The sequence below is a fragment of the Chelonoidis abingdonii genome, chromosome 15 (genome assembly GCF_003597395.2).
Source record: "Chelonoidis abingdonii isolate Lonesome George chromosome 15, CheloAbing_2.0, whole genome shotgun sequence".
NCBI classification, from domain to species: domain Eukaryota; kingdom Metazoa; phylum Chordata; order Testudines; family Testudinidae; genus Chelonoidis; species Chelonoidis abingdonii.
This window is the reverse complement of record NC_133783.1, coordinates 25,749,010-25,764,788: the sequence shown is the minus strand read 5'-3', so window position 1 is coordinate 25,764,788 and position 15,779 is coordinate 25,749,010. Positions and strand designations below refer to the sequence as shown.

At 44.4% G+C, this 15,779-nt stretch overlaps 1 protein-coding gene across 2 annotated transcripts in view; it reads right to left on the bottom strand.

Annotated features, from left to right (window-relative positions):
- TYSND1 (trypsin like peroxisomal matrix peptidase 1) overlaps positions 1-15,779 on the bottom strand; it is a 33,783-nt gene that overhangs the window by 15,615 nt on the left and 2,389 nt on the right. The window contains exons 2-4 of one of the 2 annotated variants that reach the window (XM_032783295.2): positions 13,170-13,300; positions 11,780-11,965; positions 9,768-10,022 (exon numbers count right to left, since the gene is read on the bottom strand). In XM_032783295.2, the coding sequence (XP_032639186.1) occupies positions 9,805-10,022; positions 11,780-11,965; positions 13,170-13,300 (535 nt within the window). In that variant the 3' untranslated portion in view covers positions 9,768-9,804. The remainder of the gene's footprint in view (positions 1-9,767; positions 10,023-11,779; positions 11,966-13,169; positions 13,301-15,779) is intronic. The other variant, XM_032783294.2, reaches the window with a different exon arrangement.

Below are 15,779 nucleotides of genomic sequence, written 5' to 3'. Positions count from 1 at the left end.
ATGAAAACTGGCCCAATCCCTTCCCCATACCAAACTTGTCACAAATAGTTGTCAACAACTTAATTTTCTGTTTTTGGCTAAGATATTGATTTTTTTTTTTTTAAATTGAAATTTAATTCAGGATTGTTAGCAAGCATGTTTGGCAAACAAATTTGTTAAATGACAATCTAAATGGCAACACAGCACTGCTTTCATGCTTGGCTCATCCCCTAGCCTGCTGGTCCAACAGCTGCAGTAGAGGAGGAGATAGGTGGAAAACTGCAGGACCCCAAAATCCACCTCTTGGGGTGCAGAGTGGCAACAGCAGCAGCAAACCCTCAGTCCGATCACCACCAATGGGCACCACCGCCAGGCCAATGGACCATGGGAAGTTAGCACAGCTTCTGATCTTCAGGGACGGGGCAGCCTGGAGCACAAGCCAGCTCACCTGCCCTGTGCGCTCCCCGGATAAGATGGATCACTACCGCCCTGGGAGAGACACGTTCCCCATGCCTAGGTGACCAGATCCAGATGTCCTGATTTTATAGGCCTAGTCCCATATTGGGCTTTTTTATATAGGCACCAATTACCCTTACCTAGGGTGACCAGATAGCAAGTGTGAAAATCAGGATGGGGGGAGGGGGGAATAGGAACCTATAAGAAAAAGGCCCAAAAATGGGGCTGTTCCCTATAAAAAGTGGGACATCTGCTCACCCTACGCAACCCCTGTTCTGATTTTTCACACATGCTATCTGGCTATCCCCAGCCCAGCCCTGTGCGACCCTCCAATCCTGGCTGCCTGCCAGAAAGTGAGTTACTTTCACTTTCATTCCTCAGCAGACAGCCAGACAACCCCTTCCCAGCACCTCATCCAACCCATCCCTGACAAAGGGGAGGGGGAGAGAGGTGCTTCGCATGGGGGAGGTAGAAAGGGGGTGCTCCATGGTGCAGAGGGAGAAGAATGGACGTTATGGTGGACAACAAAGGTAGTGGTGCCAGAGCCACCGAGCCTGCCTCATTCACGCAGAGGGAAAGAGTCACACTCACAGTGAGTTCCTTCCCCCACCCTGCCCAGAGACCCCAGCAGCCAATCCCTCCCTCAGACTGTGCTGCATTTGCCTCTCTCTAGGCCCAGCGCCTGCTACTTACTGCTCACTGTTTCCCGTGATCATGGTATCTCCCCGCCAGGTATGTCTGTCCGGGCTCCCAGCAGAGTGGTGCCCCCAGACCTTAGTGGCTGCCCTAGGCGGCTGCCTGTTCTGCCTATGGCTAAGACGGCCTGAGTTCCGGAGTCGACAGGAGTGGTTTGATCAATAAATCGATCCCCGATAGATCGATCACTATCCGCAGGTAAGTCTGGACATACCCTAGCTCTGACCTGCCAGGGAGATTCCTTATACCACAGCTGCTTTGCAACCACTTGATGCCAGCCACTGCCAGTAAAATCCAGTCTATGATGCAATCCAGTCATGATGTCCCTGCAGGGGGTAATGTGCTGCCCTCTAGTGACTGTACATCAGGACTGCTCCTTAGCATATGGACCTTATTCCTCTTAGGCATGGTCTACACTATGCGTTTAAACCGATTTAGCAGCAATTAAACCGATTTAACGCTGTACCCATCACACTACGAGGCCCTTTATTTATGAATATAAAAGGGCTCTTTAAATCGGTTTCTGTACTCCTCCCGACGAGAGGAGTAGCGCTGAATCGGTATACCATATCGGTAGGGTTAGTGTGGTCGGCAAATCGACAGTATTGCCTCCGGGCAGTATCCCACAGTGCACCACTGTGACACTCTGGACAGCAATCTGAACTCGATGCAGTGGCCAGGTAAACAGGAAACCCCACGAAATTTGATTTTTCATTTCCTGTTTGCCCAGCGTGTGAGCTCTGTCAGCCAAGTGTGGCGATGCAGTCCCAAATCCAAAAGAGCTCCAGCATGACGTACGGGAATACTGGATCTGTTCTTCAAAGCTCTGTTACAGACAGAGAAATGCCAAAGCATTTGAGAACAAAAAAAAAAATCTCCAGGCTACACAGTGCTGCGTGACAAGTGTAACGGGAAGCCAGAGACTCAAACGGACGCTCATGGAGTGAGCATCCCACAGTCCACACAGTGTCCGAAATAATTTCGTTCTTGGCTGAGCTCCCAATGCCTGTAGGGTCAACACATTGTCCGGCGTGCTTCAGGAATAGCTCCCCCCCCACATGAAGAAAAGGGAAAAATCGTTTCTTGACTTCTTTCAGTGTCACCCTATATCTACTGAATGCTGCTGGTAGACATGTGCCGCAGCAGTGAAGAGCAGTATCACACTCCTCTGCCCCCCCGGTGGCAGATGTGCAATATGACTGATATCCATCATCACCATCAGCCCATGCGTTGCTCCTGCTGGCCTCGGTGAGGCTGGCCGGGGGCGCCTGGGTAAAAATAGGAATGACTCCCGGTCATTCCAGTAAGTGGTACAGAATGCTGCGTAACTGTCTTCATCACACGCAAACTGAGGTGAGCTCATCAGCCCCCTCCCTTTCCTGTGTTAAAAGGAAGATTGTGTACTGCCTGGACTATCATAGCAGCGGGATGCTGGGCTCCTTCCCCTGCACGCTAATGTTCTGCCTGGACTGTCAGCCCGGGAGGCTGCCTCCCCTCATTTTATCTCCACTAACAAGTCACTGTTTCTTATTTTCTCCATTCTTTATAACTTCATGACACAAATGGGGGGGGGGGAGGACACTGCCACGGTAGCCCAGGAAGGTTGGGGGAAGAGGGAAGCAATGGGTGGGGTTGTTGCAGGGGCACCCCTGTGTATGGCATGTAGCTCATCATCTGCAGGACACTGGTTCTCTAGTACACTTGCTCCATATTGTAGGCAGGACTATTTTTTAGAAGCCATAAAGGAGGGATGACTTGGGGAGTCATTCCCAGTTTTGCCTTTGCGCCCCCAGCGATCTCAGCCAGGGGCACCCATGATAGCAGCAGACAGTACAGAGGAACAGATAACGCCATCTCAAGGCCAATTTACACCGCAGCAGATGGTACAGAACGACTGGACCATCTCTGCTATCATGCAAAAGCAAATGAATGTGCTGTGAGCGCTGGAGTATCACCTCTGTCCGCGGCATCCAGTACACACATGGTGACTGCTAAAAAAAAAAAAAAAAAAGCTAATGGGCTCCATGGTTGCCGTGCTATGGCGTCTGCCCATGCAATCCAGGGAAAAGGATGCAAAATGATTGTCTGCCCTTGCTTTCATGGAGGGAGGAGTGAGTGATGACATTTACCCAGAATCACCCACGACACTGTTTTTGCCCCATCAGGCATTGAGACCTCAACCCAGAATTCCAATGGGTGGGAGAGACTGCGGAAACTATGAAATAGCGATGGGATAGCTACTCACAGTGCAACGCTCCAGAAATCTATGCTAGCCTCAGTACATGGACGCACACCGCCAAATTAGTATGCTTAGTGTGTCTGCGTGCACTCGACTTTATACAATCTGTTTTATAAAACCGGTTTATGTAAAATCGGAATAATCCCATAGTGCAGACGTACCCTTAGTAACTCTTGTGTAAATCACATGTAGCTGCTGTGCAGGCAGCACAGAGACTGGTGCAAAGCTAACATGGGAGAAGGTCAGGGCTGTCCCATCTGCCCTACAGAGGATTAGCTGAACTATGGTGAAGGCTTAACAAAAAGTTCTCCTGCACCTGAAGCAGATACACGTTTATGGACTCTATAGCCACTGCCACACACGTAGCATCCCACTGGCAATCAAAGATTGTACAAAGGGGGCAGAGCCAGATGAATGCTGGGAGAGCTGTTTTCCAGAGTTCTTGGTCAGGGCTGAGTTTGCCCAGCCACTTAGGTACCATTTTTGGCTCTAGCCAGCAAGTGAATGGGAATGCTAGGGACACAGCTTGTGCGTTAGAGCCAGAAGAAACAGCATGAACAGAGCTATGTGAACCAGAAAGCTTGAAACACTACAGTGCCACAACCCAGCTGTTCCTCCCTGAACTTCAGTGTGTGGATCTGAGGTATTCTGATGTGTCTGTTGGCTTCAGAAAGGTCACACTGGAAATGTTATTGGATAGAAGTGATAAGATACGTGGACCTCTTTTCAGCCTGGAGAGGGAGTGTTGTTGGAAGTGAGTAGCAGGGGATCTGGAATGATTCACAAAATCCAGAGCTCCTGCACCTGCATAAAGATGGACACTGGAAAGTACAAAATTCAAAAAAAGTATGAGAAAAAAGTCAAGTCTACTGGAACAGGACAGTGATGGTGTTAGTTTCTAGGATTAAGAGAGACAAAGTAACATAAATCATGCTGAAAAGGATGCACCTCCACTTACTGAAAGGAAACCTCGTTAAAAAAAATAATTTGGGCTTCTATTTAGATTTCCCTTCTCTGAATTAAAGGCAGCAAATGGAATTGGTGACTAAATATGCATACCCGTAAGCATGAAAAACCAAATTACCCTTCCTTCTTAGGGAAGGGAGAGATGGGGCTAGAGAAGACTTCCTTTTTAAAGAGAGTCTCTCTTGTAGAGAGGAACACAAGCAACTTAAAACTACAAGACCTTAAAACTACATTGTGATTGGAAACAACTCAGTGCCTAACTATAAATTTTAGGAATTGTGCAGTACTAAGGAAAAGCTTTGCACTACTGAAATAAGCAAGAGAAGCTGTATTTAGTTCAAGATTTTGGGTAGCAGAGAGAACCAGGGTGAAGAACAGAAGGTTTAAAGATTGCTTGGGAAATATAAGAAAGTGATTAGAAAGGAATTTTATTTTACAGCTTCTGAGGGGAAAAAAAAAAAACTTTACAAATTTTTTTGGATTTCAAGGATATGAGTCTTCCACTGTCTAGTTCTGTTTTTCTCAGTAATAGCCAAGGCCCAACATTCTCCCTCCCTCTTCCCCACCCCTTAAAAAAAACCAAACACACACACTCAAATAGCCTCCTGGAGTCCCTTCCCTCCCCACCAATCCTTCTGCCTGAAGGGGACTGGGCCGAACTCCTCTGGAACCCAGAAGTGCCAGAGTTGATCAATCCAAAACCAAGCATCTGCCATTCCAGGCCTCTGCTCCCATAGGCTCAAGGAATACAAATTAAATCCAGTACAGAGAAGCAATAGCAACCCAGTTCCCACTCGCCTGAGGCATGCAGTGGCCCACAATTAACACAAATGACTAGATACTAAAATGAAGGTAATAGTACATTCAAATGTAAGGCTTTTGATACTATCTCGCATGTCCTTCTCATAAACAAACTAGGGAAATACAACCTAGATAGAGCTACTATAAGGTGGGTGCATAAAAGGTTGAAAGTAGTTATCAGTGGTTCACAGTCAAGCTGAAAGGGCATATTAAGTGGGGTCCCGCAGGGATCAGTTCTAGGTCCAGCTCTATTCAATATCTTCATCAATTATTTAGATAAAGGCATAGAGAGAGTACACTTATAAAGTTTGTGGATGATACCAAACTGTGAGGGGTTGCAAGTGCTTTGGAGGATAGGATTAAAATTCAAAATGATCTGGACAAACTGGAGAAATGGTCTGAAGAACAGATGATGAAATTCAAGAAGGACAAATGCAAAATACTCCACTTAAGAAGGATCAATAAGTTGCAAATATACAAAATGGGAAATGACTGCCTAGGCAGCAGTACTGCAGAAAGATCTGGGGGTTACAGTGGAGCATAAGCTAAATGTGTGAATACTAACACTGTTGCGCAAAAAAAAAAAAAAAAGCAAACATTCTGGGATGTATTATCAGGAGTGCTGTAAGCAAGACACGAGAAGTAATTCTGCCACTCTACTTTGTGCTGATTAGGCCTCAACTGGAGCATTGCCTCCAATTCTGGGCACCACATTTCAGGAAAGAGGTAGACAAATGGGAGAAAGCCCAGAGGACAGCAACAAAAAGGACTAAAGGTCTAGAAAACCTATGAGGGAATACTGAAAAAATTGGGTTTGTTTAGTCTGGAGAAGAGAAAACAGAGGGAGAACTTAAAGTTTTCAAAGTAAATAAAGGGTTGTTACAAGGGAGGGACAAAAATTGTTCTCTAACCTCTGAGGACAGCACAAGAAGCAGTGGGCTTAAATTGCAGCAGGAGCAGTTTATGCTGGACATTACGAAAAACTTCATAACTCTCAGGATGGTTAAGCACTGGAATAAATTAGCCAGGGAGGTTGTGGAATCTCCATCATTGGAGATTTTTAAGAGCAAGTTAGACAAACACGTATGAGGGATTGTCTTAGTCCTGCCTTGGGTGTAGGGGACTAAACTAGAAGACCTCGACGTCCTTTCCAGTCCCATGAGTCTATGAACTACGTGATTTGTCCAAGCAATTAAGTCAGGCATACGGGTTACACAAACTGTACGGTAACCATATGATAACTGTCCCAGCCAAGAACCGCTTTACAACCAAAGATTGCTGAATGAATGCAAGTTAATGCTCATTAAATCAAAAGAACATTGCAAGCAATGTCTGGATTTTAAATTTGAGGCATGCAAAGCTATCTACCCTTTTCTGATCGTGAAAGATTTAAAGGACTGCCTAGGGCTAGGCCACCTATGCTGCCCTGGAACATTCCCTTTTCCTCCAGGAACATTTGTTGTTTAAACAAACTAATTCCTCTTCTGCATGACAGAAAAAATGAGCTGAAGTCAGAGATATTTATTGCTCAAGTGACAAAAACGAGATCATTTCTGAAATGACAAAAAAAGCAGCTGTACACTAAGGTCTTCATTTCTTAAGGGCTATCAAGCCCCAAGTGGATATTTCTCAAGGTGACTCCAGGAGGCTGAGAGATAAATGGGCTGCACACGAACTTGCAGCTGGAGTAAATTGGCTGCTTTTGTGGCTAGGTCCTATGGCATCACAGCAATAGATTCGGTATTGCTTTTACACCCACTTGTCTACATCCTCACAAGCAGATAATTCAGATTGGAGTGGAGTGGAGTGGAGTGTCAGCAATGAGTGATATCACAGGAAGCTGTGCCTTTTCTTTCACGCAGATGATCTATCGTACACAATCTGGGAGACGAGAGGAGAGGATCCTACAACAAGAATATACAGCTTCCTGATGTCTCATTACTGCCTTAGGCCAACCTGTGCTACCAAAGTTAGAGTTGTAGAGACATAATCAACTCCGAAGCGCGCACCACTGCGTAGTAGGTGAAGTCAGTAGGAACAGCTGGCATGACCCAGCTTTATTTCATAAGTTAACAAGCAGCTGTCTGCAAACAAACAGCCTGCTACCTGCCTAGTGGGGGAGGGAGGGGGGACAGAAATCAGATGAGGTCAGAGATACTATCCACTGACAGCAACAACCCTCAACTGGAAAAGGTTTTGCCGCATTCATAAGCCAAATAACTGAACTCTGCTAATATACTTCAGACACAGCAATGACAAGAGACAATGGTTCTGCAGTGCAGACTTTCCAGGCTTTATATCAGACACTTCAACATATTCCCTCCCTCCCACGAGTGTGCACACTGCTTTAATTAGAAGCATAAACCCTGGACCCAAACAGTCATGAACTTTGTAACCAGATCCAAACTAAGAACCTCAGGCCCATCTCCAGTCTCAAAATCTTCAATAGTTTTACTCCAGTGCCTTTGAATAGAGCAGGGGTAGGCAACCTATGGCACAGGTGCTGAAGGCAGCACGCGAGCTGATTTTCAGTGGCAGTCACACTGCCTGGGTCCTGGTAACCAGTCCGGGAGGCTCTGCATTTTAATTTAATTTTAAATGAAGCTTCTTAAACATTTTGAAACCTTATTTACTTTACATACAACAATAGTTCAGTTACATATTACAGACTTACAGAAAGATCTTCTAAAAAGATTAAAATGTATTACTGGCACGCAAAACCTTAAATTAGTGAATAAATGAAGACTCAGCACACTACTTCTGAAAGGTTGCCAACCCCTGGAATAGAAGGTTGGTCATAAGAGCATGCTTCGCTGCTTCACTTCATCAGGTCAGCCGGAGGTTCTCTCCTCTAAGTCATCATATTTGATTAATTTGCTCAGTTTCTAATAGATCACTAGTGGCCAAGTTCACATTCTTTTGTATTTAATCAGGAAATAGGTTCCTGCTGTCATGCACAAATCAGACAGTTGTATCAGTGCAACCCCAAGCAGGATTTCTAATGCAAGTAGGGGCACCCTTCCCCAAAAACAAACAAAAAAAAAGATACATGAACAGTACTGGCATCAGGATAAACTGCTAAATCTTGTCCCCACTGCAGGTGCAGGAGTAAGAGTGGCACCCAGTGGACATAGGAGGCATTTAATCTCTGAGTAAGATTAGCTCTTAGAAATAAAAGCTTGGATAGCAGAAATGAGCCTCCAAACTGGAGTTTGGCACTACAAGTTTCCAAATGTGTTTGGAGACATGTTTACTTCAGGCTTTTTTGTGTATTACATAATAGGGCAAACTTGATCAAATATCATGAAGTCTCTCCCTATTAGTAAAACTGTGTTCAATAATACGCACTCTCTTTCTGCATGCTTCCATAGGGAAGAATCAGTGCTGTATCTGGAGAAGTCTTTTGCTAGTAGCTGGCCCAACCAGATTCAAAGCCCCAGATACAGACACTCCCAAAATTTGTAGCTTTGGGTCCATCAACAATACTCATAACATCAGTTTCAGTAATAGGAAGTAACGGCATGAATACTTCCAGGGACTGAAAATTCTTGTCCGAACATAATCTTTACCAACAGTTTATTTTAAGCAGCAAAAGAGAAAAGGAAGATGGTAAAAATGTGTAAAGTAAATGCATTCACATTTAGACCTGATGTTTGCCTTTTCTTCAGGGCAATAGTCTTGATTTCCCTTCCAGTACTCCACAGTCTGCAGTTAAAACCAGACTTGAATAGACAAAGAAAACATCTCTACCCCCAAATAACTCACTGCCAAAACACTGAAGGAGCTGAACAATAAGAGATGGTGTAGGATTAGCTAATCCTTAGGACACCAATAGGCCTCTAATACACCCAGGGGCTTTGAACTACAAATTCTCTCACCAACAGCTACGCTTTAATCTCCTTTCCTGAAGGAGACATTAAAGATGAAAGAGTCTCATCAGATCATCCTCTGCCACTGCAGGATTATTCCCATCTGTGTTAGCGCTATACCCAGATAGGACTTTAGACGTCTCACACAATACAATCCCACAGCTTCTATTTTGTTATGTGTGTGTGTGGGGGGGGGGGAACAAAAAACAAAACACAAAAAACACCCAACCCTTGACTCCTGGTTATGTTCCTTGCACCATCAGCATCCTGAGCGATTCACTTCCCTCCTGCTGACACTAAGTACTTCCAGACAGTCACACCACCTTTTCACTAAGATGTATGGCCAGGCAATCACTATTCTTGCCTCCTCAGTGCCTCCAAATAATGAAGACTAGCTAGTCAGTGTGTGCAGCTGAAGGGAATTGCACTCCTGGTGACAGCACTTGCAGGAATGATATAGAGGAACATGCTATCATCCAGGTCTGCAGTCTGGTCAAGGACCCATGGAATCATTACAGTTCATTTCTATAGCTCTACTCTGATTGGCTCTGCCCAGTACAACAGCTGCTCATCATCTTTTGCCTTCACTCAGTTCAGCCAGAACCAGTGTTAACATCATTCATTTCAGGAAAGCTGGTCAGCCCCAGAGACACCATACCTTCAGGTAGACCGCGGACAATTTATGGCAAATTCAACATAGCTACAGATTATACAACATTGAATTGTGTGAAGTCCCCTTCCCCCTAGAACACCCTACTCACAGGAGAGCTCTACCTTTCTTCTCTGAGATGGCCAGCCTCATAGCTTGCTGTGTGGTACCTCTGTGGTCTTTCTTTGGAGCCGCCACACTAGTCTGATTCTGTCATTGGCCCTGTTCAGCTCCTGGAAACCATGCAGGTCTCCAGTACGGCTGTACTCCAAGACTGCTGGCTGTAGAACTGTGATAGGAACACTGTAGTTCAGGTGAGGGTATGTAGCTCCTATGCTGTTGTCCTTTGTGTTGCTAGCAACAATCCCTGTATGTGGGGAAGAATAAAAAGGAGAGAGTTTGTGAACTCTCTGGTAGCTTACGAAGTTAAGCACTAAAAACATGCCTCCATACAATGGAGAGATTGCAGGACCTAGACAGAAGCAGAACACGTCCTTTGCTACTTTGTATCAAGCACAGACAACCTTATTCCCCAAATCTGGGCCATCAGTGCAAAGAAAGGCCAGAGTAAGATTTCAAACTCCAAAATACAAAGGATAAATAATAACGCTTAGCATTTAAATAGCTATTTACATCTGCACCATCTGAAAGAACTTTGCAAAGGTGGGTAGGTATTTTAACTTCATTTTTTCAGATGGGGAAACAGACACATATTTAAGTTCCTTAGCATAAATGCTACACATTTTAATCAACAGTAGAACTGGGGACATAGCCCAATTCTTGTAAGTCCGAGTGTAGTGTCCTCATAAGAAGCTTGCCATTCCAAAGAGGACATAACTGAGGGAAAATAGCGTTATGTTTTCTAGCTTCCAAAAGGGAATTGCTAACACAAAAAGGATACAATACTGAACCATGCCCCTGACCTAATACACACTTTCTACTGATAAAATAGTCATACTAAACAATCAGGTATCCCACAGCAGTAGCGATTCGCTATTGAGTTTTGTGGTTATGGCAGTACACAGGGAAGGATCTCCTAGCTCCTTCTCATTGCACAGAACATGCCATCAGCACTTCAGACAGCCCTGCAAGACTCTTTCTGAAGGACTCTACACTGATTAAACTTGATATATAAAAAAAACCTGATTCCCCCCACCCCTTGTGGGGAGACTGGCAATTTTAGGCCCCGTTCCAGCAAAGCACTTCAGTACTCGATGTAAGTAGTCCTACGCAACAGAAGTATTCAAATGTTTATAGTTAAGCACGTGCTTTGCTAGATTGCAACCTCAGGACGTGGCAGATGAGAGGAATGGTTATGTAGTCCAGCTTAGTGCAGGCAGGATCCATGCAGTTCTTCCAGCACAACTTTACTAGCGTCCCCCAGTCCTGGCTTGGAACTTCAGTAGCTATTCCAGCCTTGGATAGTCCCCTGCCCCCACCGACTCTGAAAATGCAGTGAAAATGTCCTATGCAAACTCTTTCATTAAAGGCTACCAAGTGTATTGAACTGTATAATATGACATATGCACAAAGAGATAACAACAAGAGACCCCCAAAAATCATCTTCCTGGTTACCAGACCCAGGATTTCAACCATGTTTTCAACAGAGTGTATTAACTTGTTTAGGCCCTTGATAAGAAAGGTTTCAACTAGTCACAATGAAAGGGGAGTATCAAGTTCAAGTGACAAAGTATTCATCTAGTGGGTAAAACAAGACTGGGAATCAGGAGCCCGATTCTATTCCTACCTCTAGTGAGTGTCTGTGTGACTTGCATGACAATCTGCATCTCAATCTTCCCGTTGGAAAGAAGGAAATAATCTCACACTGAATATGCACTGTGACGGTTAATTTTTGTGACACATTCTGAAATCCTAAAATGGAAAGCATTACAGAAGCTTCAAGTATCATCCCCTCATCCTACCTTTTCTGTGATGGTGGCCATTTAACAATGTGTATAATCTTTGTAAAAGAAAAAAGCTCTCTCCTGAACGGAGAGGTCAGGGGAACAATTAAAGCACCTAACAGCACCCAGCCATGATGATTCATTACATGACTGGCCATTCCCCTCATTTGGGGTGGGGTGAGGGGAAGGGAGATGAACTGAGATGAAGCATATTATTTACCAAGGAGCTTTCCGCTGTTTGTAGAGAAAAGGGCCCCCCCACTTGAGCCACCATGAATTGCACAGGTTGTCTGAAGCATCACTGGCTTCTCATCCACCGTGATCACAGCTGACAAGATTCCTGATGTCACTGATGGGCCGCAGCTCTGGCCGAACACACCAAAGCCAACAACACTCACTTCTTCTCCTGCATGGAGGAGACAAACAGCAGCAAGAATCAGGTGGTTCAGGGGAGGGAAGGTAAATAAAAGGGTGAATTCATGTAGTAAATAAGCAGCAGGAGTGGATGAACTCTTAGACAAGCGTTACATGTAATGGAAGAAGTCAGGAAAAAGAGAATGCAGAATATGATCTGGAAGTAGAATGTCTGTTGTCTAATGAGGTGTCAGCCATACTTGAAGAGTCACTGGTGAAAATTTTCTGAGAGCACAAATGGCAATTAGGTGCTTAACTGCCATCTGTACCTTTGAAAAACTCCTCTACCACCTGCAGTAAAGACATCTGTAGTTCTTATTTTCTGTCCAGTTTTGTAACTGTCCTAGATCCCATTTTATTATTCTTCTGTTCATGTTTGTTTTCACAGTTTATTCCAGATTGCTGCATTAACATTATACTATCGATTGCTTTCAGCAGTATACAGCACATCACCATGCTGTGGGCAAGACATGAAAGTTTTCACTGTCCTGGAGATGTAAAACTGATCCCTACACTAAACTATAAGAATGCGTTCTCCACAACTTGTATTGTTTACTGTCCTTCAGACAGTTTTCAGGTCACATGACAGCATACATATCCAAGCTAAAAGTGGATGCAAACATTTGATACGGTATCTTACCAAATCTTTAGTGAAGATCAAGTATGTCACATCTGTGTTCTCTTCCTCTGCTTTCCACTTTACAGGGCTTGAACCCAGTAACATAATGACTGCATGTGAGGATGCAGCACAGTATGCTTAGTGATAGCACTCACAGTTTTGGATACCAGGAAGTGTTTTACTTGGAGGGAATGCTAGCCAGGCCACTAACTTTAAAACATAACCCCAGTCTTTTGATCTGTCACTTGACCAGCCAAAGAAGAAGGGACATTTGTTAAATGTCTTACCCTGCAAGATGGCAAGCACCACCTCTTCCTATCATTGAATGAAGGTATCAAGTGCAGCACTTCCCTTAGTACTGCAGTACAAGTCTTGGCCTTGGGTGCAACTGCAAGTCTTGGTCATGCAAACCCCGTTCTAAAGGTAAGCATAACCAGGCAATCTCAAACACACAGCTCTATGAGCTTTCCACTTCTCCAGCTGAGGATTCAGGTCCTTGGAGTTTGAGTTAACAGTCAGACATCCAATCCAAGACCAGTGAAGCTACAAGCAGGACAGTAAATAGAAGAATAGTTACCTGCACCAAATTTGGTGGCGAAAACAGGTTTCACAAAACACAGTAACGTTTCTTCTAGTTCTACCACTGCTATGTCATAGGGAGAATCATCGTTTGTAGTAAACACCACTTTCCCTTTAAGGACACAGCCCCTAGGAGCAAATACAAACAGAGTTTTTCAATATAAGTCTGAAAATGATAGTTTTGGAAAGGAATACAGACTCCAAATCTAGTAAGATGTTGTACATCAGGTTCAGGCCTCCAAATTAACTGACTTCATCCATTTTGTGGCAAAGTTCACTCGCAAGGAAGCAGGATTTAACTCTTCAACACTTATTGGTGTCACCCAATCCCAAGAAATCCTCATATTCCAATATGGTGTAGGTAAAACAAAGCTGGTCCAAGCAGATTAAATGCCCCATGTGTGACACAACCCATCACCTCAGCAATCCATGTGGTCCCCTATCTGTCCCAGTACCACATTCTGCAGGTCCGACTGTCTCCTGCCCAGTGCCCTCAGTTCTGAGCTGAGCTCCAGATTCTTTTACTGCTACTGCCTCAGCTCCCCTTTAGAAGTGCTGAGGCAGTCCCCAGTATCCCTTGCACTGGTTATCAGGTGGGAAGCAATTGCATTAGGCTGCACTGAAAATAGTAAAGCTCTTTTGAAGACAACAGGGAAGGGATCGTTTTAAACCACCTGACAAAGTGTCCTTAGATCCAGCACCCTGGAATGTCACCTTCCTGAGACTACACACAGATGCACAAAGAAACATTTAGAACAGGAAGCAGGGGAAGGAATGCATCACTCAACAGGATAAGACATAAAATTCACCTTAGAATTACACTAGCTGAGAGTCTGCCTTCTTGGATTAGAAAAATAAGACACAAAAAAGGGATCTTAAGAATGCCATCTACAATAGGTATGACCACGAGATAGGGATCTGGTCAGAGAATGGAAACTCTTCAGAGTGAACCTCTGATTTTGGACTGACTCCCAGACACCTGTTAATAGTCCAAGCAGCGATCACTATTACTGACATACTGACTACAATAGGAGCTTGATTCAGGAGAGTCACTTTTGTACAGACATTCTAAATAACTTCACCTTCTCTACCACAGGGGGCCTGCAAAAGCTCTCGTAGTTTTGAGGATTGCAGCCTCATTCTTCCCTACATCTGAGTTTGACTCCCCTCCGACCCTCCAGTTGCACCTCTAGGCAGTTTCCCCTACTGGCCATCTATGCTACTCCCAAGTTGGGTGTTGGAGGTACTAGAGAGAGACAGGAGATGCTTAGAGCTCTGAAAGTCTGTGGATAACCATGAACATGGTCCATGGATCAGATGCGGATACAAATTTTGTATCTGCGCAAGGTTGTAGAAATGCTCACTCTTTCAGTAGCACTTTGCCTGGGGGCCATTGTCATAAACAGATAGCTAAGGGTTAAAATCTCTTTCACCTGTAAAGGGTTAACAAACAGTGACCTGCAACACCTGACCAGAGGACCAGTCAGGAAACAAGATACTTTCAAATCTCGGTGGAGGGAAGCCTTTGTTTGTGGTTTTTGGGTTTTGCTTTGTTCTCTCTGAGTCCTGGAAGGGACTAGACGTGCAACCAGGTTTCTTGCCAATCTCCCTGCTAAAATCTCTCATATATTCAGAATAGTGAGTATTGAGTAAAAAGGCGGTTATAGTCTTTTGATTGTTTCTGTATTTGCAACTGTGTATCTGGCTGGTAGAGTTTTAATGTGTATTTGGCTGAAAGTATTTTAAATTGTATTTCTGCTGGAGAAGGCTTTTTCTCCATTGTCTATAAGCTGAAAGACCCTGTAATATTTACCATCTAGATTACAGAGATAACTTTTCTTTTTTTTTCTTTCTTTTTATTAAAAGTTTTGCTTTTTAAGACCTGTTTGATTTTTTCTCCTGGTTAAGGCTCAAAGGAACTGAGTCTGTACTTACCAGGGAAGTGGTGGGAGATAGGGAGAAAGAAGGGAGGGGGGAAACGGGGAATCCCTTTGTTTAGATTCACGGAGCTTGAATCTGTATTGCCTCTGGGTGAGGTGGAAAGCCTCTGTTTTAAGATTCAAGGAGTTGAATCCCAGTGATCTTCCAGGGTAACCCAGGGAGGGAAAGCCTAGGAGAGGCACTAGTGAGGGAAAGAGTTTACTTTCCTTGTATTAAGATCCAGGGGGTCTGGGTCTTGGGGGTCCCCAGGGAAGGTTTTGGGGAGACCAGAGTTTATCAGGCACTCAGAGTCCTGACTGGTGGCAGCGTATCAGATCTAAGCTGGTAATTAAGCTTAGAGGAATTCATGCTAGTACCTCTTTTTTGGACTCTAAGGTTCAGATTGAGGAAAGAATACTATGACAGCCATGAATAAGGTATTAGCCAGGAAGTCTTCAATTTTGAACCTTCCCACTGCTGCAGTCCCAAAGTGCACTTCTTAACTTCCTCTTAATCCAAAATGCTTTTAGTTAAAAAGCTTTGACAACAAGTTGTTTACAGAATACTGAAATTTCCCCAGGTTAATACATGGCTTGTTTGGTTAGTTCATAGCATACCGTGCAAATTGTGTCTTGCATGCTTCTCTGAAATTTGTGAATTACACTGTATAGCAAGCAGTGCAAATGTT